Below are 21,220 nucleotides of genomic sequence, written 5' to 3' on the forward strand. Positions count from 1 at the left end.
GCTGTCCATCATCTCTGATAGAAGCCTGGAGCCTGCAGACCTCTGTGCTATTCTCACGAACGCTGGAAATACAGGACACATGATTCTCGTGTATTTCCAAATCCACAGGAAGTACTGCAACAATGGGGGACATGACAATTTCTTGGAGGACAGTTTTCTGAGGGACATAGTGAAAAACAATTCAAGGCTTTTGGTGGCGTTCACAGAGCAGCTGCAGGTGGTGGAGTACAGCTTCTAGGCCTGAGAAACAAGCACTGGCTGGTGAGATTGCATCATAATGCAGGTTTGGGATGATAAGCAGTGGCTGCAGAACTTTTGATTGTGAAAGGCCAAGTTTCTGGATTCATGTGCTGAGCTCACCGCAGCCCTCCAGTGCATGGACACCACAATGAGAGCTGCATTGACAGTTGAGAAACAAGTGGCAATCACACTATGGAAGCTTACAATGCTGGATTGCTACTGGTCAGTAGGAAATCATTTTAGAGTTGGAAAATCCACAGCGGGGGCCATTGTCATGCAAGTGTGTAGGGTAATTAACCATCTCCTGATATGCAGAACTGTGATTCTGGGCAATGTGCGCAGGACATCATGGATGGATTTGCAGGTTTGGGATTTCTGAACTGAGATGGTATGATAGATGGAACACATATCGCTATTTTGGCACCAGCTCACCTTAATACAGAATATATCAACAGAAAGGGCTACTTTTCTATAGTTATGTAAGCATTTATGGATCATTGGGGATGCTTCACTGATATCACTGTGGGCTGGTCAGAGAAGATGCATGATACTCGCATTGTTAAGCACACAGGATGGTTCGGAAAGCTGCAAGCAAGGACATTCTTTCCTGACCAGCGAATTACTATTAGTGATGTTGAAATACCAATAGTGATTCTAGGAGACCCAGCCTATTCCTTGCTTCTCTAGCTCTTGAAGCCAGACACCTGCTATCTCGACAGCACCAAGAAAAGATTCAACTACCAGTTCAGCAAGTGCAGAACAACAGTTGCATGTGCTTTTGGTAACTGAAGGGATGCTGACAGTGTTGATTCACATAGTTGCTTCTGGTGTCCTGCATAGTATCTGTGAGCCAAAAGGGGAAAAGCTGCTGCCAGGGTGGAGGTGGAGCAGCTGTGAGCAGACTTTGAACAGTCAGACACAACGGCCATTACAAGAGCTCAATGTGGAGCTATATGGTTGAGGAAGGCTTTGAAAGAGCCCTTTAATGTCACTCACAGTAGTGTTCTGTGCTGGAGTGATCTCTGGGCCTGGAGCTTTGGATGCTACTAAGAAATGTCTAGTGCTTGCTGTACATTTATAACTATTACTGTGTGTTTTACTGAAATCAGGAGTTCTGTGGTGCTGTACATTTACAAGTACTGTATGCTTTGAGTACCATTTCACATTCTGCAATATGTGTTGTGAACAGATAAAGATAGTTTTGTTTAAAAAATATAGAAATTTATTGAGTGGCAAAAACAGTGCAGAAAGACAATGAGCAAAACACAACAGGCAATGCAATACAAACTTTTAACACAGACTAACAGCATGGAACTTTAAAATTGGAAAAGCAGCAAACATACCTGTCCATTTTAGTGCACAAATGTAGTCCCTTGTGGCTACACATATACCAACTATGGTTCTCACAGGCCAGGGGATGTGAAGCTGTGGTTTTCCTTGCTGTCCCTAGATGAGAAATGGTAGGGGCAGGGATGCAGTCTGTGATGCCACATGGTATGCTGGGGGGTGTAGAGAGCTGCTAGCATCGAGTTCTCTAAGGACTGCAAAGGGTGGGGATCTGTAGGTCAACTAGGGTCTGCAGCATTTGGGACCGGTAACATGTCCTGCCTAGTCCTCTTCCTTCTCCTCCTCATCAAGGTCAGGTGTTCTCAGGGTGTGGAGGGGGCAAAGGTTGCAAAGGCAGCAGCTGCTGATAGAAACAAGACAGATGTGTCATTGGATTTATGGTCACAACAGAAAGTGGAAGATAAGGATGGGGGGGGGTTGAAACTAATTCCCATAAAAACTTTTTAAAAGACATGCTTATTGACATTTCAGCTTTGGGATACCTGTGCACAGTACCGCTCTCCAGCCCCAGCCATAGTGGGTATGGCCCACCAGTGGTGAGGGGAGAGGGGTGGAAGGAATTTTGGTTTCATGAAACAATAAAATGTCAGTGCCTATTTCAATGGGTACAAGCACAGGACAATGATACTGAGTATTAGGAGAATTTTTTTACCAGTCGTGGTGGTTTTAGCTGATATCTCTCTCCTGAGGGTCACAAAGGCACAGAGAGCACAGCTGCTACTTGTGTCTCACAGGTGCCCAGGTCTGTATGCCACTAGCCTGTTTACTGCAGTGGTGCCAACCAAAGTCATCACAGAGTGGCGTGGGAAAGTGTCCCACCATTGAGGAAGAAATAGGGCAGCCATCCCTAGAAATCTTCAGGAGAGGATCACAGAGTATCTCCATGAAAGTTTCATCAAGATTTCCTAGGAGGATGCAGCGTACATAAACAAACTGCTCTGCATGATGCCTCCCGCCTAATCCAACAGGGGAATGAAAGCAAATACCAACTCAACTCTGTTTGTTGTACCTCTACCTCTTCTTGTACACGTAAAATTGAAAAGTTGATACTTGTGTCTTGTGAACTTAGGTTTGGGTTGGGTGCCATCTTTAGATTTAAACACTGTAAGAAATAATGCATGCACACACTTACCAGAGGTTCCTTCCCTTCATTGGGCTTGTCCATGCTCAGCTGGTGGGACTGGCTAGACTGTGGTGGAGTCCAGAACAGGTCCTGGCTCATGGCATGGTTGGATCCTTCCATTGCATCTCCACCCGCCGCACCTCTACTCCTCTTCCTCCACCAGCTCCTCATTGTTCGGGCTCCTCTAAGGTATCCATGGCGGTCTGTGGAGTGCTGACGGGATCTCTACGAAGTATGGCATGCAGCCAGTTCTCAGAGTGGCAGGTTTGCAGCACAGCACGAGATTGACAGTTGATCTCCTTGGCTCTGAGGTACGTCTGGTGCAATTCCTTCGCTTTGGCACTGCTGCTGATCCCTGTTGTACCCCTTTGCCTGCATCCCCAGTGCAAATATTTTTGCAGATGTTCACATTTCTACAGCTGCTCCATAGCTGTGCTTGCACAGCCTCTTCTCCCCACAGTCCCAGGAGATCCAATATCTCCTGTCTGCTCCAGACAGGAGCAGGTCTAGCGTGTGCAGCCAGCATGGTTGGTTGAGCAATTGCACACAACAAGAGAGAGTTATTAGGTGTGCTCATGAGGTGGGCAATCAGGAAAAGGCATTTCAGATATATGTGGGTCGCTTTATAAGGGCTGGGATGGCTTCTGGTCTCTGTGACCCCTGGGCAGTGGAGTTTGCAACTGTGACCAGAGCAGACACTGTTGCAAGGAATGGGGCATAATGGGACAGCCGCTGGAGGACTGTTAGGATGGACGCATGTCATGCAGTGCATCCACCTCAGTAGGTTGACTGTGGCTCTATGCCATTCAGGGAGGTGGTTTTACTGTGTCATCGTAACAGGGTGCTTACGTTTGCTGGAGACAAATTTGCGTGTAATCAGATGCACAAATCGGTTGACATAAGATGACTTAAGTTGACTTAACTTTGTAGTACAGAGCAGGCCTAAGTCTCATTCTTCCTGTGCATCCACTTCCCTATTGCCAAGGGCAGTGCAGAGAATGGGAGAAGCTGGGGGTGAAGGTGTTAAGTGGGATCCTCAGCATGCAAATGAGGCATTTGGTTATGAGCTCTTTCCTCTAGCCTTTCTTCTGCTCCCAGGAGGGCCATGCAGCAGCACTCTTATTAATTCAGCCTCAGGTTCCCCTGGGCTCCCTGTCCAGATCCTTCCGTTTTCCCTTGCATTTAGAGCAGCTCTAAGCACTTTACGCTGTGTAGGACCTTGTGTAGGAGGACATACCCTTCTAATACACTTGTTGCCCTTTGTTGGACTCTCGATAGTTAACAGCATGTTACCTGTGCATGTGCAATCCTGTAGTGACAGCCCAATGCCACCTCCAGTCCTCCTCCCAATGCCATGCCTTCAATGGCAGCCACCACAGGCTTTTCACTTCTCTCTATTAGATCAATTACTGATGTCAGACTGGGCCCGTCTCCTGCCTGAATGGAGGAAAACCCTCGAATGTCAGCACCTGAGGAAACACAAAGGAGCTTAACAAGACCATGAAACATCTGCAGGGCAGGGAGTGCTTGTCGTTGCTTAGCATGCCTTTCCTTCCAGACAATTAAGCATTAATGCTGACAGACTATGGACTCCTATTCAATCCTGAACTTGAAGGAAAGCAGCCACAATGCACAGATGTGTGGAATAGGTTGGATGTGGTGAAGAAAGCAGTTAAGATAATCAAACCCACTCATGAGCACAGAGGACGCCTTGGGGAGAACCCTGATCTCAATCCTCTCTCTGGGCCTAGTCATAAAACCTTAGGGATAGATAAGGCACAACTAACTCCACCATCATTGTGGAGTTAGCACTGAAATTCTGAAAAATGTTTAGTTAAAGAGAAGGTCAGGCTGACAGTATGCAGTCCAGCTCACAGCTGAAGAGCAATATTACTCTCTGTACGAACATCCCACAGGTTACACCCTCTGGAAGTGAACATGTAAGGGAGCCAGTCACCTAGTTCCCACTGGGTTCTTGCTCCCCACAGGCCCCCAGTGTGTGGGGTCTGCTACTTCCCCACCTCTTGGGGAGACTCAGTGGTGGCTCATCTGGGGAGAGACCCCTACTGCAGCAGCTGCCACCACTAGACACTTCTACTACAGCCTGAGAGTTTGGGGGATAGCTTCAGGTCTGTACGCAGACCTAAAGCCACATGGCATAAAATAACATGGTAGTGTTAGAGTGCATCAGGGAGAAGGTGGGGCTGTCATGCCACACCCCACCTTCAGCATACAGCAGCTCTCAGTTCTGGCCCTGGATCCTCAGCCCAACTCCTGGAACCATCAGGGGCTCTCAATGCCAGTCAATCTCAGAACTTCAACAGTCTCAATTTGCAGCTCTGTAAAACAGCCCTTTCCATTTCAGGGCAGGTGGCAACACTACAATATGATGAGTTAATAGTTTCTCTTTGCAGGTCATCTGGATGGGGCAACACCTCATTAGCCCTCTGCAGAGAGTGCTTCCCTGAGTTGATCTCAAAGCATGATGAGAGTTACCCCCGCAATCACAGGCCACTGTCTACCTAATTTGGTCTATCTATGAAAATCACTGTATTAAAGACACATCTGGTCATTGTTGACTGTTATTGCTAGAACAGTAGTTCTCAAATTTTTGTACTGATGACCCCTTTCACATAGCAAGCCCCTGAGTGCGACCCCCCTTATAAATTAAAACCATTATAAATGCTGGATGCAAAGCGGGGTTTAGGGTGGAGGCTGACAGCTCGCAACCCCCCCATGTAATAACCTCGCGACCCCCTGAGGGATCCCGACCCTCAGTTTGAGAACCCCTGTGCTAGAATAACACAAGCATAGTGAGACTACAGATCATGCTGCTACTCTGAAGGACCACAGAAGTGTTCACCATGATGCTTGTAATTACTGTGGGACAATTCTCATAGGAGGTTAGAATAATTATTGACTCAATATGTGTGTGTATATTAAATAAAGAGAGAATCTTACCTGCACTGAATGTCCCATTTGTCCCACAAATCACAACAGCTTTCACAGCAGGATCTGCATCTGCTTTCTTCACTCCTTGCTCTAAAGCCCGGACAACTGCAGAGCTAAAATAAATCAACAACAATGCTGCCATTGAGCCTGTCAATAAGAACTGCAACCTGGGGGCCCTCTGGAGGTACATGTGATATCTCTCCCTGCAACCACCTGGGCTTGGGTAAAGAAACTGAAGGGAGAAGACAGCCAGAGACTGAAGCCAGCAAGAACAGCTTAAGCAGGGGCCTGTGGATGGTGGTAATAACATCAATATTTTGGACAGTTTTGATGGGGCTCTCTCTCTGTCCTGCTTGGCTGTTTGCTGCAAACCCTCCTTCACAGTCTCCTCATCTCAACCCCACTGCACACATGCCCCCTGACCTTCAATGTCTCCTCCGCTTCCTTGGTCTTTCCATTTAGACAATCTCTTCCCATCAAAACCCCACTCCCAAAAAATAAAAAAATTGTGTAACTCTTATGACATCTGTAGGTATCACATTGTACATTCTGCCTTGAGTGTCTCTTTGGGGTGTCAGTGCTTTGGGACAGGAAGTGTCTGCTACTATCTGTACAGTGCCTAGCGTAAGTGGGCCCTGTTCTCAGTATGTCCCTATGCAATACTGTGATAAACAAGATTAATAATAATCTCAACTCCACCCGGTCTCTGGCCCATGTAGCCAGGCTCAAAACTGAAGGGACATATAAATGGGAAGTAGCCCAGGGCAGCGGATTTAGACTTGCTGCTGGGAAAACCCTGCTGGTGTTAAGAATTAGAAGCGTAGCCGTGTTAGTCGGTATCCACAAAAACAACAAGGAGTCCGGTGGCATCTTAAAGACTAACAGATTTATTTGGTCATAAGCTTTCATGGGTAAAAAACTCCACTTCTTCAGGTGCATGGAGTGAAAATTATAGATACAGGCATAAATATACTGGCACATGAAGGGAAGGGAGTTACCTTACAAGTGGAGAACCAGTGCTGACAAGGCCAATTCAGTCAGGGTGGATGTGGTCCACCTCCAATAACTGATGTTGGTGTTGCTTCCCACAGGGACGGGGAGTGGGAGGGCCTGGGTCCTCCTACCATATCCCCTTAAGGGACAAGGCCCAAGTTCAGGTGGAGAACTGAAGATTCCTGGCTTAGTGTCAGGAATAGCCACCTCTACTACCCTGACAGAGAGCAAGGGGCTGGAAGTCAGGTGTCTCCACCACCTGGCCCTCCAAGCGCCCATCACACCATCTACATCATACTTGTAGCAGGGTGGTCACCCTCCTCCTGCACTGAAGGGGTTAAAACAGCCCTCGGAGAGGGCTTCCCTGGGGAGCCAATAGTAAAAGCAACCCTGGAGAGGGCTGTGGCTGGGAAAAGCTAGGCTGATTGGGGGAAGCAGCCACAGCTGGCCCTATAAGAGGGCAGAGGGCCAGGAGCTGTAGGAGTCTCACTCTAGTCCTGGAGTGGGAAGGGCTAGCTGCCTGGGAGCAAGGTACCTGAGGTGGAGCAGTGCTGGGGAAGGGCAGAGGGAGCTGGGGAGCTCCAGCCTTGTAAAACCCCAGGCTGCAGGCCTTGTTTAAGGCCAAAAGGTACTGGGGCTGCAGAGGGGCAGCCCAGAGATAGGCAAAGGCAGCCGGTCCTAACCCCTTGCCAATGATGAGTGGCCATTACACTGCAGTCTGCCCCAGTGAGCAGAGGCTAGATAATGACTGGCCGTAGCCACTGAAGCAAGGTGGGTTTAGAGGGTTGGGGGTTACCCCTAGGAGGGGGGACCCAGAGTAGGGGTACTGCAGAGGGCAGAACCCCAGGATAAGGGGCACCGGGGTTTGGGAGGGACACGGGGCGAATGGCAGGCGAGACACCAGCCTGCAGAGGTCGTGCCGAAGGCTGGAAAGAGCTAATTCCCAAGACGAGCAGCAGGAGGCGCTGCACCAGTGAGTCTTGACCTCGCTACAATACTATATGTATCTTCATCAGTAATTAACAAAAGGCTACATTGCTAATAGCTCTGAAAGCTGAAATCAGATAAGATAATAAAACCAATTTTGCCATGATGCAGGGAAACAGACTAGATGACTCACTAAAGGTTCTTTTCAAAGCATATCATTATACGTAGCTGGATATCAAACCTTTCTAATTCAGCCATTTCATCTTCTATGGGATGAATGCACATTAAAAAGTTTTTGTATTAGCTCCTTTGTCATATCAGGAGCTGTGGTGAAAAACAAGAGCGCAGGCTGTGTCCTGTATTGCATCCCTACTCTACTCCCATGATACCAACCATGTACCATTTATCTCCTCTACCAGCAGAGCTCTGGACACAGGAGCACCAAATTCAGCCACTGCTGGACAGATTAAATAGAAGAATATAATGAAACATTACTGTAATTTGTAAGCATGGGGAGGGAGAACAAAAACCCATACATATAGTACATAAACCCATACATAGTACATCACAATACGTGATATTTTACACACATTAAGTTATTCTTCTTAACATACTATCTACAGTAAATGCATAGAAGCAGAGAGAAAGTGCCTCTGAGGACCAGGCATTAAATGTGCTCTAAGCACTTCTGTGCCTGGGGTGTGCATATAGCAGTTATAACATACTGAGTGTGCTCTGAAGTGTAGTAAACCAGGAGTTAATTTGCACTGGGGAGAGATTTGTGGGGTTTTATGGAAGAAAGTGTGTGTCACAGGTTACTCCTTCTGTCAAGCTTAAGGAAATCAGTCACTTGAGGCTGATACCAAGGGGCAATTCTACCCTCCATTCCCTGTCTTTCCTATCACAGCCTAACACAGAACTGATTTTTCCCAGGGAATAACTGACACTCTGCTAGTACATAAAATTTCCTTTCCCCTCACATAGCTTGTAGCTTTCATAAATGGGATCATGTTTTTTTATTTTTTAAGAATTCTAGCAAGAAAAATAATTTTTACTGAAAGCAGGTCAAAGGCCAAGAGCAACACCTAACTCTGCACTAGCCTCTCACTCTTGTCAGGTCCAGACAACATACTTGCTCCCGTGACAGATGCTACAGGCCCAATGTATACAAAGTTAGTAACATGCATCCTTATTATAATGTGCTTCCAAAAAACGTAACTTATCATGAAGATTCCTAGAATAAGTAATTATAATAATACACAAGAACATCAGAGTTGAAAAATGAGCATAAAAGGAATAGAAGTGGCCAGTTATATTTACACATGTATTTCATTACCATGACAGTATATCCATTCAGTTAACAATGGTGTGAAAATTCACTGTACACATTCTTACAACTTTAACCCTTTCAACATATGCCTAGCTAAGATATGCATGTATTTGTGCAAAGTTTATATAATGAGAAAGACATTCAGAGAGTTCATAAGGGTGCATGTGGTTGACTTACAGTAGATATATTGGAATGTATATGGTGAATTTTCACGTCACTACTGTTAACTAAATGTATGCCCTGTAACGTAAAAAAATACTTATGAAGATGACCTTAACATGCGATTCCTATTCCTTTTATGCAGAGGGTTTTCTTAATTTTAATGATCTTGTCCTGTATTTTATATTATTTTGAGTAGCAATTTCAACTAAGTTAGTTAAGCTTTTTGAATGTGAACTTCGTTCAATTTTTTAAAAAGAACATAAGAAACCCTGAAGCTTAACTAGGCTGCCTCTTAAAAAAACAATAACAAAAAAGTGCCAGGAAGGACCGGCTCTAGGAACCAGCAAAGCAACCACGTGCTTGGGGAAGCACAATTCCAGGGGCGGCATTCCGGCCATCCTTTTTTTTTTTTTTGCTTGGGCAATTGTGCTCTCAGAGCTTGGGGCAGCAAATTTTTTGCTTGGGGTGGCAAAAAACCTAGAGCCGGCTCTGCTGTCAAACACTTAGCGTTCACAAGATAGACACTCCTCTTCTCAGACTTTATGAGGTTCATAGCAGAAGGGTTTCCCTTCTGCATACTACTTAACATACACAGAAAGGAAAGAATGGAAGGTGTGCAAAAGTTTAGCTGTCCTCCTGTGAATCTACTAAGATGTGCAACAACTTTGCTGCATATCTTGCACGACTGTGTATCTAAGGAGGTGCACTGGTGGATTCACAGATGCATAATTTAAGACCACAAAGGACTATTAGATGAACTAAGCACCTATGCACTATGGTAATTCAAATAAGAATAATCTAGCCTAGCTCCTGTATATCACATTTCATGCTGTTACCCAACCAAGCCCAATGACTTGTGCTTTGCTCATGCATATCTTCCCCAAAGACAACCAGTTTTGATTTGAGGATATCAAGAGGTGGAGAATCCAGCACTTCCTGGGGTAGTTTGTTCCAGTGGTTAATCATCCTCACTATTAAAAAAGGATGCCTTATTTCCAGTGTGAATTTGTCAAGCTTCAGCTTCCAGCCATTGGTTCTTGTTCTGTCTTTCTCTACGAGATTAAAGAGCCCTTTAGTACCTGGTATTTTCTCCCTGAGAAGGTACCTATGACGTTGCATTCTATATGTTTTAGGGAAATATGCTTATGACTATAAATATGATGTAACTGGAATATGCTTTATGCAAAAAGTCTCTTGTAAGGTATCATTACAAGGGTTATAACCTACTAAATATATTCCTTCTATTTGTATGCATGTAACATTCTTGTATCTGAAGCTAGAAATATAAAGTATAACTCTGAGATCCTATTGTAATTATGCAAAGTGTGGGCCATTAATGGTGGTTTAGAATCATGATAGCTCCCATTGACTAGGACAGGGGTGGGCAAACTAGGCCCATCAGGGCTTTGGATTCAGCCCATGAGACTGCCACCCCAATGGCACTGCGGGCCCTGCAGCGCTCCAGGAAGCAGCTGGCACCACGTCCCTGCGGCCTCTGGGGGGGGGCAGGGAAAGAGGGCTCCATGCAATGCCTTTGCCTGCAGGCACTGCCCCCACCCCCACCCCACAGCTCCCATTGGCCAGGAACTGCAGCCAATGGGAGCTGTGGGGGAGGGGTGGCAGTGCCTGCAGCCGAGCGCAGCATGTGGAACCCTCTGCCCCGCCCACTCCACCCCAGGGGCCGCAGGGATGTGGTGCCGGCCGCTTCTGGAATCGGCGTGGGGCCAGGGCAGGCAGGGAGCCCGCCTTAGCCCTGCTGCGCGCTGTTGCCACCCCAGAGCCGCTCCAGGTAAGTGGTGCCAGGCCAGAGACCATACTGTGAACCCCTCCTGCACCCCAACCCCGAGTCCCCTGAAGCACTCAGCACACTTCTGTGCCTCAATCCCCTGCCCTGAGCCCCCTCCCACACCATTCCTGCACCCCAACCCCCTTCCTGCACCTCTCCTGCACCCCAACCCCCTGCCCTGAGCCCCTTCCTGCACACTGCACTCCTTCCTGCACCCCAACCCCTGCCCCAGCCCTACATTCATGGCCCTGCATGCAATTTCCCCACCCAGATGTGGCCCTTGGGCCAAAAAGTTTGCCCACCCATGGACTAGGACAATTGATTGTAGATGGTTTATTTACCTGCAAACCTTCCTGGGTACGTGAGGGGCAGCCCTAAAAGAATGGTGGCTGAGGTGTCACAGGACATGTGAACAGGTCACCTGATACTGGAATCCATCTTAAACCTGGTGCTTTTCCATTTAGAAGGAGGGGTGGAGACCCAGAGACACACAAGATTCCCGCCTTGGGCCAAAGCTATAAAAAGAGGAGGCTGCCAGTCATGAGATGTCCTTTAGTTTCCACCTATGATGTCTGCTGGAACTAACAAGAACTGAACCAGGGGAAAGGATTGGGCCCAGACTAGGAAGAAGTCTAGTCTGTGAAAAAAGCTTATTGGAACATCTCTGAGGGTGAGATATTACCTGTAATCAGTTTCTTTATGTATTAGGCTTAGACTTGCGTGTTTTTGCTTTATTTTGCTTGGTGACTTACTTTGTTCTGTCTGTTATTACTTAAATCCTACTTTTTATACTTAATAAAATCACTTTTGTTTATTAATGAACTCAGAGTAAGTGATTAATACCTTGTGGAGCAAACAGCTGTGCATATCTATCAGTATTATAGAGGGGGACAATTTATGATTTTGCCCTGTATAAGCTTTATACAGAGTAAAACTGATTTATTTGGGGTTTGGATCCCATTGGGAACTGGGTGTCTGGGAGTTGGAGATAGGTGACCTGCTAAGCAGTTTTTGGTTAAAGTCTGCAGCTTTGGGGGTGTGGACCAGACCTGAGTCTGTGTTGCAGCAGGTTAGCGTGTCTGGTTCAACAAGGCAGGGTTCTGGAGTCCTAAGCTGGCAGGAAACAGGCTCAGAGGTAATTCCAGCATGTCAGGTGACAGTCCCAACGGGGTCTGTGTAACTGAACCCATCACAGTATCTATACACGGTTATCAAGTCACTGCTCAATCTTCTTTCTGATAAATCAAACAGATTGAGCTCTTTCAGTGTCACTGTAAGGCATTTTTTCCAGTGCTCAGATAATTTCTGTAGCTCTTTTCTGCACTGTCTCCATTTTATCAACATCCCTTTTCAAATGTGAACATGTCTACGGTATCCCAGTATCAGCTGGAGAGCTATTCTCTTGTGGATAAGAAGAGCTGGCTCCAATTTTTGCCAGGATGATGTTCTGACAAAGAAATACCCTTTTTTGAAAAATGGAAATTTTCCATTTTACTGAATTTTTTTTCCATGGGGGTCAATTAAAATGACAGCTCCCTGCTGCAGGCAGAAAATGAAACTGACAGACAGCTGCGGAGGCTCTGGGGCCAAAAAGGCACAGAGCCAGGAAACTCAGCCTCCCTGCCTAGCTCTACGGAGTTGGACAGGCACAGAGGTGGGGTGCTCAGCTCCTGTGGCTTCAGGGTTGGAAGGAAGGCGAGATGCTGAGCACGCCAGCTCTCTGGCTTTCAGGCAGCCAGGCAGGAAGGCTCTTGTCAATTAAGTAAAATGGACAAGAGCCTGCCAGGCGGGCAGCTGGGAAATTCCATTTTGGTTCTCCCAAAACGAAATTTTCCATTAATTTGTTTCCAGCAAAATAATTTGCTTTTTTGGTGTCTCAGGACACCTAGTTCAGGACAAATCCCACCACCCCCCCAAAAAAAACAACCTGTAAAGTATTTTGCAGGAATTTCTTTTTTCTGACCAGCTCTTCTCTTAAAGCTCAGCAAAGAGAAAAAGTCCCCTTTGCTGCAAAGTTCCTGAGCTGCACAGACAAGGGGAGTCTAGGATTCCTGAGCTGAAAGAGAAAGTTGCACTCAGACATCTGATATTTAAAAGACACTGTGGAAAAGTCATCTGTCCATTTCAGTTCTGCTGCAGGGTGGAGTCTCTGTTTTCCTGCAAAGTTCCTGAGTTCTGCATAAGGGAAGAGCCTCTGATATTTTGGAAGAAAACAGTTACAGAGCCTCCTCTCTCCAGCAAAACCCAGGTACCTCTCCCACAATGCCTTTTACATTTTAAGAGGCTACGAACATTTCCCCTGAACTCAAGGAAAGCAGCAGCAGCTACAGAACCAGGCCAGTGAGGGGAAGTGCTGCATCTGAGCAACTTCTACTGACTTCTCTGAAAGGTTGCTGGTATGCGGGAGCTACAAAATTGGGCCTCAGGGAGCCCTGCTTCTGCCCAATGCACTGCCTTTCAAGCCTCTGACTAGTTACATTTCTTTCTCATACTCACTTCTAAAACTGATTTATTTATTTGAGAAAGAATGTTTCCTCTGTAGACTTCTCTGACAATCCTGGAATCTTTTTATATATATATTCCAAATATTTATCTGTCACTCTGAAGCCTAGAAAACCTGAGTTAATATGAGGCAAAGGAAACAGCTACAAGCATGGTTAAGGGTTCTTGTTTAGAATATCATCTGGTTGAATCATCATTAGGATTCACAGTCTGTTACCACTCAATTAAGTTCTCATCCATTTTCAGCTTTACAAATTTGTACCCTCACGACGACCTGCACTTTCACCCAGTACAGAAAAGCTCTAGGCCCCTTTGACATAAAATATAAATATCAATAACTCCCTTCATTTTTTACTAAATTGCACCAATTCCATCCCATAAATCGCCCCAACCAACAAATCCACAGTCAAAAGTTGAAACAATCATCCTTTTCCAATCATTTAACACTGATGACGCAATGACCTTTACAGGCACTCAGGAAAAGAGATGGGCTTTATAGTGTGCCATACAGGCCACCAAGTTTGGGCTGTTTTGAACCAAGGAAGGGGAACAAGTTCCAAAGCCACAGGCATCACAAAGAGTGCCCTCCCAACAGCACTCATTAATATGGTAATCACAGTAATAATTTTATTTTAAACTAATATATGCACAAGATCAGTTTAGATCTACATCAACCAACAGATTTGTGTTTCAACAAAAATATTTGCAGATTAAGGGAATAAAAAAAAAGTTGGACATCAAAATTAGAATCTGAAAAAGCAGACCTTTTTAAATTCCTTCAAAGTCCTAAACATGTTTAATTTCCAGAATATTATCCATTTTAAAAGTGGGTGGTATTATTGTGGATATGGAACACATTTATTTTCATCCCTAACAAAGAAAACTGAATCTTCACTTTAAAAATCTCAGAGAAAAACTTAATTGATGGTGATACTCAAGTTCTTGTGCTTCTTTAAGTCAAGTTGGGCTCCCTCCTGCTTTACAGAGACTCCAAAAAGTATGTGTGCCATGGGTGCTGGAACTAGGGGTGCAGCAGCACCTCCTGACTTGAAGTGGTTTCCACCATATACAGGGTTTACAGTTTGTTTCAATGGCTCTCAGCACCTCCCACTATAAAAATTTGTTCCAGCACCCCTGATGTGTGCTCCTGTTTCTTTGTATCAAAATGGTGAAGGACTGTACACATTTAATTTCATGGATGATTACAGTACTTGTGGTTAGATGTTTGGAGGGGTGTGCGTGAGTTCTCCCTGCATGCTGCCCCAGCTCTGTGCAGACAGCCAGCATGGCTGTCGAGTGAACTGCCCAATGATCACAAGATCCATTAAGGTACGAAGGCACCAGGCACGGTTTATTGTCAACAAAGCACAGTAATAGCACCTGACAGACTCTATGAGGATACTTGGGGTATGTCTACACTATGAAATGAGGTCGAATTTATAGAAGTTGGCTTTGTAGAAAGCGTTTTTATACAGTCGAGTGTGTGTGTCCCCACACAAATGTTCTAAGTGCATGTATTCGGCGGACTGTGTCCACAGTACCGAGGCAACAGTCGGCTTCCAGAGCTTTGCACTGTGGTTAACTATTCCACAGTTCCCGCAGTCTCCGCCACCTATTTGAATTCTGGGTAGAAATCCAAGTGCCTGATAGGGCTAAAACATTGTCACGGGTGGTTCTGGGTACATATCGTCAGGCCCCCATTCCCTCCCTCCCTCCGTAAAAGCAAGGGCAGACAATCGTTTTGCACCTTTTTTCTTGAGTTACCCGTGCAGACGCCATACCACAGCAAGCATGGAGCCCGCTCAGCTAACCGTCACCGTATGTCTCCTGGGTGCTGGCGGACATGGTACTGCATTGCTACACAGCAGCAGTTTATTGCCTTTTGGCAGCAGACAGTGCAGTATGACCGGTAGCCGTCGTCGACGTAGTCCTGGGTGCTCTTTTAACTGGGTGCCTGGCCAAACATGGGAGTGACTCAGTCAGGTCATTTCCCTTGCTTTGTCTCATGGCAATTGAGTCCTACCGGCAGTGCACTGTCTTTTAATCTGCAGCTAGCAGAAGACGATGGCCAGTAGTCATACTGCACCGTCTTCTACCGAGCACCCAGGAGGTAACGATGGCTAGCGGTCATACTGCACAGTCTGCTGCCAGCATGATGTATAAAGATAGATGAAGTGGCTCAAAACAAGAAATAGACCAGATTTGTTTTGTATTCATTTTCTCCTCCCTCCCTCCCTCTCTCTGTGAAATCAATGGCCTGCTAAACCCAGTTTTGAGTTCTATCCTTGAGGCGGCCATTCAGTTTCTCGCAAAGCCACCCCCTTTGTTGATTTTAATTCCCTGTAAGCCATGTTGTCAGTCGGCCCCCCTCCGTCAGGGCAACAGCAGACAATCATTCCGCGCCTTTTTTCTGTGCAGATGCCATACCACGGCAAGCATGGAGCCTGCTCAGATCACTTTGGCAATTAGGAGCACATTAAACACCACACGCATTATCCAGCAGTATATGCAGCACCAGAACCTGGCAAAGCGAAATTGGACGAGTAGGCGACGTCAGCGCGGTGACGAGAGTGATAAGGACATGGACACAGACTTCTCTCAAAGAACGGGCCCTGCCAAGGTGGGCATCACGGTGCTAATGGGGCAGGTTCATGCGGTGGAACGCCGATTCTGGGCTCGGGAAACAAGCACAGACTGGTGGGACCGCATAGTGTTGCAGGTCTGGGACGATTCCCAGTGGCTGCGGAACTTTCGCATGCATAAGGGCACTTTCATAGAACTTTGTGACTTGCTTTCCCCTGCCCTGAGGCACAAGAATACCAAAATGAGAGCAGCTCTCACAGTTGAGAAGCGAGTGGCAATCGCCCTGTGGAAGCTTGCAACGCCAGACAGCTACCGGTCAGTTGGGAATCAATTTGGAGTGGGCAAATCTACTGTGGGGGCTGCTGTGATGCAAGTAGCCAACGCAATCAAAGATCTGCTGATATCAAGAGTAGTGACCCTGGGAAATGTGCAGGTCATAGTGGATGGCTTTGCTGCAATGCGATTCCCTAACTGTGGTGGGGCCATAGATGGAACCCATATCCCTATCTTGGCACCGGAGCAGCAAGCCAGCGAGTACATAAACCGCAAGGGGTACTTTTCAACAGTGCTGCAAGCACTGGTGGATTACAAGGGACGTTTCACCAACATCAACATGGGATGGCCGGGAAAGGTACATGATGCTCACATCTTCAGGAACTCTGGTCTGTTTCAAAACCTGCAGGAAGGGACTTTCTTCCCAGACCAGAAAATAACCTTTGGGGATGTTGAAATGCCTATAGTTATCCTTGAGGACCCAGCCTACCCCTTAATGCCATGGCTCGTGAAGCCATACATAGGCAGCCTGGAGAGTAGTCAGGAGCTGTTCAACTACAGGCTGAGCAAGTGCAGAATGGTGGTAGAATGTGCATTTGGACGTTAAAAGCGCGCTGGCACAGTTTACTGACTCGGTTACACCTCAGCGAAACCAATATTCCCACTGTTATTACTGCTTGCTGTGCGCTACACAATATCTGTGAGAGTAAGGGGGAGACATTTATGGCGGGGTGGGAGGTTGAAGCAAATGCCTGGCTGCTGGTTACGCACAGCCAGACACCAGGGCGGTTAGAAGAGCACAGGAGGGTGCAAGGCGCATCAGAGAAGCTTTGAAAACCAGTTTCATGACTGGCCAGGCTACGGTGTGAAAGTTCTGTTTGTTTCTCCTTGATGAAACACCCCGCCCCTTGGTTCACTCTACTTCCCTGTAAGCTAACCACCCTCCCCACCTCCCTTCAATCACCGCTTGCAGAGGCAATAAAGTCATTGTTGCATCACATTCATGCATTCTTTATTAATTCATCACACAAATAGGGGGATAATTACCAAGGTAGCCCAAGAGGGGTGGTGGAGGAGGGAACGACAAGGCCACACAGCACTTTAAAAGTTTAAAACTTATTGAATGCCAGACTTCTGTTACTTGGGCAATCCTCTGGAGTGGAGTGGTTGGGTGGCCGGAAGCCCCTCCACCGCGTTCTTGGGAGTCTGGGTGAGGAGGCTATGGAACTTGAAGAGGAGGGCGGTTGATTACACAGGGGTTGTAGTGGCGGTCTGTGCTCCTGCTGCCTTTCCTGCAGCTCAACCATACGCTGGAACATATTAGTTTGATCCTCCAGCAGCCTCAGCATTGAATCCTGCCTCCTCTCATCACGCTGCCGCCACCTTTCAGCTTCAGCCCTCTCTTCAGCCCGCCACCTCTCCTCCTGGTCATTTTGTGCTTTCCTGCACTCTGACATTGTCTGCCTCCATGCATTCGTCTGTACTCTGTCAGAGTGGGAGGACAACATGAGCTCAGATAACATTTCATCGCGAGTGCGTTTTTTTGCCTTCTAATCTTCGCTAGCCTCTGGGAAGGAGAAGATCCTGTGATCCTTGAAACACATGCAGCTGGTGGAGAAAAAAAAGGGAGAGTAGTATTTAAAGAGACACATTTTAGAGAACAATGGGTACATTCTTTCACAGTAAACCTTGCTATTAACATTACATACATAGCAAATGTGCTTTCGTTACAAGGTCGCATTTTGCCTCCCCCCACTGCTTGGCTAACAGCGGGGAACATTTCTGTTCAGCCATAGGCAAACAGCCCAGCAGGAATGGGCACCTCTGAATGTCCCCTTAAGAAAAGCACCCTATTTCAACCAGGTGACCAAGAATGATATCACTCTCCTGAGGATAATAAAGAAAAATAAAGAACGGATATTGTTTGAACACCAGCAAACATACACTGCAATGCTTTGTTCTACAATGATTCCCGAGTACGTGCTACTGGCCTGGAGTGGTAAAGTGTCCTACCATGGTGGATGGAATAAGGCTGCCCTCCCCAGAAACCTTTTGCAAAGGCTTTGGAGTATATCCAGGAGAGCCACGAATGCCAGAGCAAATTAATCATTAAACATGCTGGCTTTTAAACCTTGTATAGTATTTTAAAAGGTACACTCACCAGAGGTCCCTTCTCCATCTGGTGGGTCCGGGAGGCAGCCTTGGGGTGGGTTCAGGGGGTACTGGCTCTAGGTCCAGGGTGAGAAACAGTTCCTGGCTGTCGGGAAAACCGATCTCTCCGCTTGTTTGCTGTGAGCTATCTACAACCTCCTCATCATCTTCCTCGTCCCCAAAACCTGTTTCCGTGTTGCCTCCATCTCCATTGAAGGAGTCAAACAACACAGCTGGGGTAGTGGTGGCTGAACCCCCTAAAATGGCATGCAGCTCATCATAGAAGCAGCATGTTTGGGGCTCTGACCCAGAGCAGCCATTCGCCTCTCTGGTTTTCAGCTGGTTTTCTGCCTCAGCTCCTTAAGTTTCACGTGGCACTGCTTCGGGTCCCTGTTATGGCCTCTGTCCTTCATGCCCTGGGAGATTTTCACAAATGTTTTGGCATTTCGAAAACTGGAACGTAGTTCTGATAGCACGGATTCCTCTCCCCATACAGCGATCAGATCCCGTACCTCCCGTTCGGTCCATGCTGAAGCTCTTTTGCGATTCTGGGACTCCATCATGGTCACCTCTGCTGATGAGCTCTGCATGGTCACCTCTGCTGATGAGCTCTGCATGGTCACCTGCAGCTTGCCACACTGGCCAAACAGGAAATTGAAATTCAAAAGTTCGCGGGCCTTTTCCTGTCTACCTGGTCAGTGCATCGGAGTTGAGAGTGCTGTCCAGAGCGGTCACAATGGAGCACTCTGGGATAGCTCCTGGAGGCCAATATCATCTAATTGTGTCCACAGTACCCCAAATTCGACCCAGCAAAATTGATTTCAATGCTAATCCCCTTGTTGGGGGTGGAGTAAGGAAATCGATTTTAAGAGCCCTTTAAGTCGAAAAAAAGGGCTTCGTAATGCGGAGGGGTGCAGGGTTACATCGATTTAACGCTGCTAAATTCGACCTCAATGCCTAGTATAGACCAGGGCTAAGACATCAAGGGTATCATAGGCTGGAGGAGGCTGAGCCTACCCAAACAGCCACGTGTGGCCTCGCCCCCACTTCCCCTCCTGCTTCCCGTTCTGCAGGCAACTCTTCCTGTCAGATGGGGCTGGCAACGGGGCTGCGCTGCCCGGCCTCCCAGCACTGGGGGGGCTGAGGCTGAGCTGCCTGGCCTCCTGGCACTCCAGGGCTGGGACTACACTGCCCAGCCTCTTGGCACTGTGGCGGGGGTGCAGCCAGCAGCCGCAATGGGGGGGGGGGCTATGGGCTTTGTTGAGGGGCACAGAAGGAGCGGAGTCTTGGGCAGAAGGAGCAGGGAGGGGGCTAGCCTCCCTGAGCCAGCAGTTCACCCGCCACCCACGTAAGACATATATGCCCATGACAATGGAGGCAGCTCAGTGAATGGCGAGACTTTTCATTCCCCCCACGGACAAAGATATTCCCTCCAAGATCCATCTTTATACCCTGATACAAACAAGTTACGTACTGCCTCTGCCAAATTTACTGCCCCGTGACATGGCTAGTTATCACCCATCACCTTGTACATGTTGGTTCAACTAAAACATCTTTATTGCGTACAGCACTGATATCCTGATCTTTTCTTTTACGAGAGTTCAGTGTGTTCCTGTTATCCTTGGGGAATGTTTTTGTACCGTCCTTGATATCAGGATGCGTTTGTGCGAGTACTCTATGCTTAGGACTTCTTAGGAATGTGTATTTCTGCAATATCAGCCCTGTTTTGCCAGATTCTCTGAGCAGAGCCTGCCTAATACCAGGCTTCTGATACACGGGCTTATGTCTCAGGCTCTCTCCCTACTACAGTACCCACACAAGGAACTTTTGTTTTTTCAAGTAATTCAATTGACTTTTACTGCATTATAAAGCGAGCAGGTTAATGTTTAGACAAACCACCAGCTAATTCTGCAACGTTGCCAAACTCCCTTCCAGCGCCAGGGTTCTGCTAAGCCAGGGCCAGAGTACAGCGCCAGGGTACCTCCGCAGGCCCATGACTGCACCGGCTGTGCGGGGCCGAACGGGGCACACCCCGCACAGCGCTACTGGGGCTCGGCCGCCGAACCCCGGCCTGTCCCTGCTGCGGACCGAGCTGTGCGGAGGGAGGTGCTGGAGCCGAGCCCAGCCCCCGCCGAGGCGCACGGGCCGGCGGAGATACCAGCTCTGCCCACCACCGCACAGGCTCAGCAGGAAACAAGGGGTGCCCCGCTGCAGCGCGCCCCTCGCCCCGGGAGCCGCTGCCAGGCTCCCCCAGTGTGACGGGGAGAGGGCGGGGGGAGCCCCGGCCGTTACCTCAGCGCGTTGAGCGGGGGGTTGTTCAGGCGGATCATCGCCACGGCCGCGGCCCCGCGCGCGTACTGCTGCGCCATCCTCGCCGCCCGCGGCCTGGACTGTGCCCGGGGCGGGGCCGGCGGGGGGCGGGGCGGCCCCGTGTTCCCGAGCGGCTGCGGCAAAGCCCTGGGGAGCGCTCGTGAGCGGCCGGAGCACGCCGCCGCCCCGCCCCCCGCACACCGCCGCAAGGCACAGCCCCGCCGGCACACGGCAGTCCAGGGTGCACGCTCCCACAAGCGCCCAGCTCCGAGACAGCGTCCCCCCTCCCGGAGCACACCTCCATTACGTGCCCCCCCGCCCCCAACAGCTGCCCGTTGGGTACAGGGCTCCCGCAGAGCACATAACTGCCCCACCCCAAGGCATACCCGACCACTCCCAGCCAGGACAAACCACCCTCCCCAGCACACCGCCACTGGCTACATCCACTTCGCGCCTCCAGAGCACATTGCCATGGGGTACAACCCCTCCCTCACCCAGGAGAGACATGCACCACTCCATCACACCATGTATTCCTTGTGAA

At 48.1% G+C, this 21,220-nt stretch overlaps 1 protein-coding gene across 1 annotated transcript in view; it reads right to left on the reverse strand.

Annotated features, from left to right (window-relative positions):
• EHHADH (enoyl-CoA hydratase and 3-hydroxyacyl CoA dehydrogenase) overlaps nucleotides 1–20,901 on the reverse strand; it is a 55,610-nt gene extending 34,709 nt beyond the window's left edge. Inside the window, exons 1-3 of the mRNA XM_038417247.2 lie at nucleotides 20,662–20,901; nucleotides 5,672–5,775; nucleotides 4,004–4,179 (exon numbers count right to left, since the gene is read on the reverse strand). Of these exons, the coding sequence (XP_038273175.1) occupies nucleotides 4,004–4,179; nucleotides 5,672–5,775; nucleotides 20,662–20,738 (357 nt within the window). The 5' untranslated portion in view covers nucleotides 20,739–20,901. The remainder of the gene's footprint in view (nucleotides 1–4,003; nucleotides 4,180–5,671; nucleotides 5,776–20,661) is intronic.
• Between the last annotated feature and the right edge of the window lie 319 nt (nucleotides 20,902–21,220).

Source organism: Dermochelys coriacea, chromosome 9 (genome assembly GCF_009764565.3).
Source record: "Dermochelys coriacea isolate rDerCor1 chromosome 9, rDerCor1.pri.v4, whole genome shotgun sequence".
Lineage (NCBI taxonomy): Eukaryota > Metazoa > Chordata > Testudines > Dermochelyidae > Dermochelys > Dermochelys coriacea.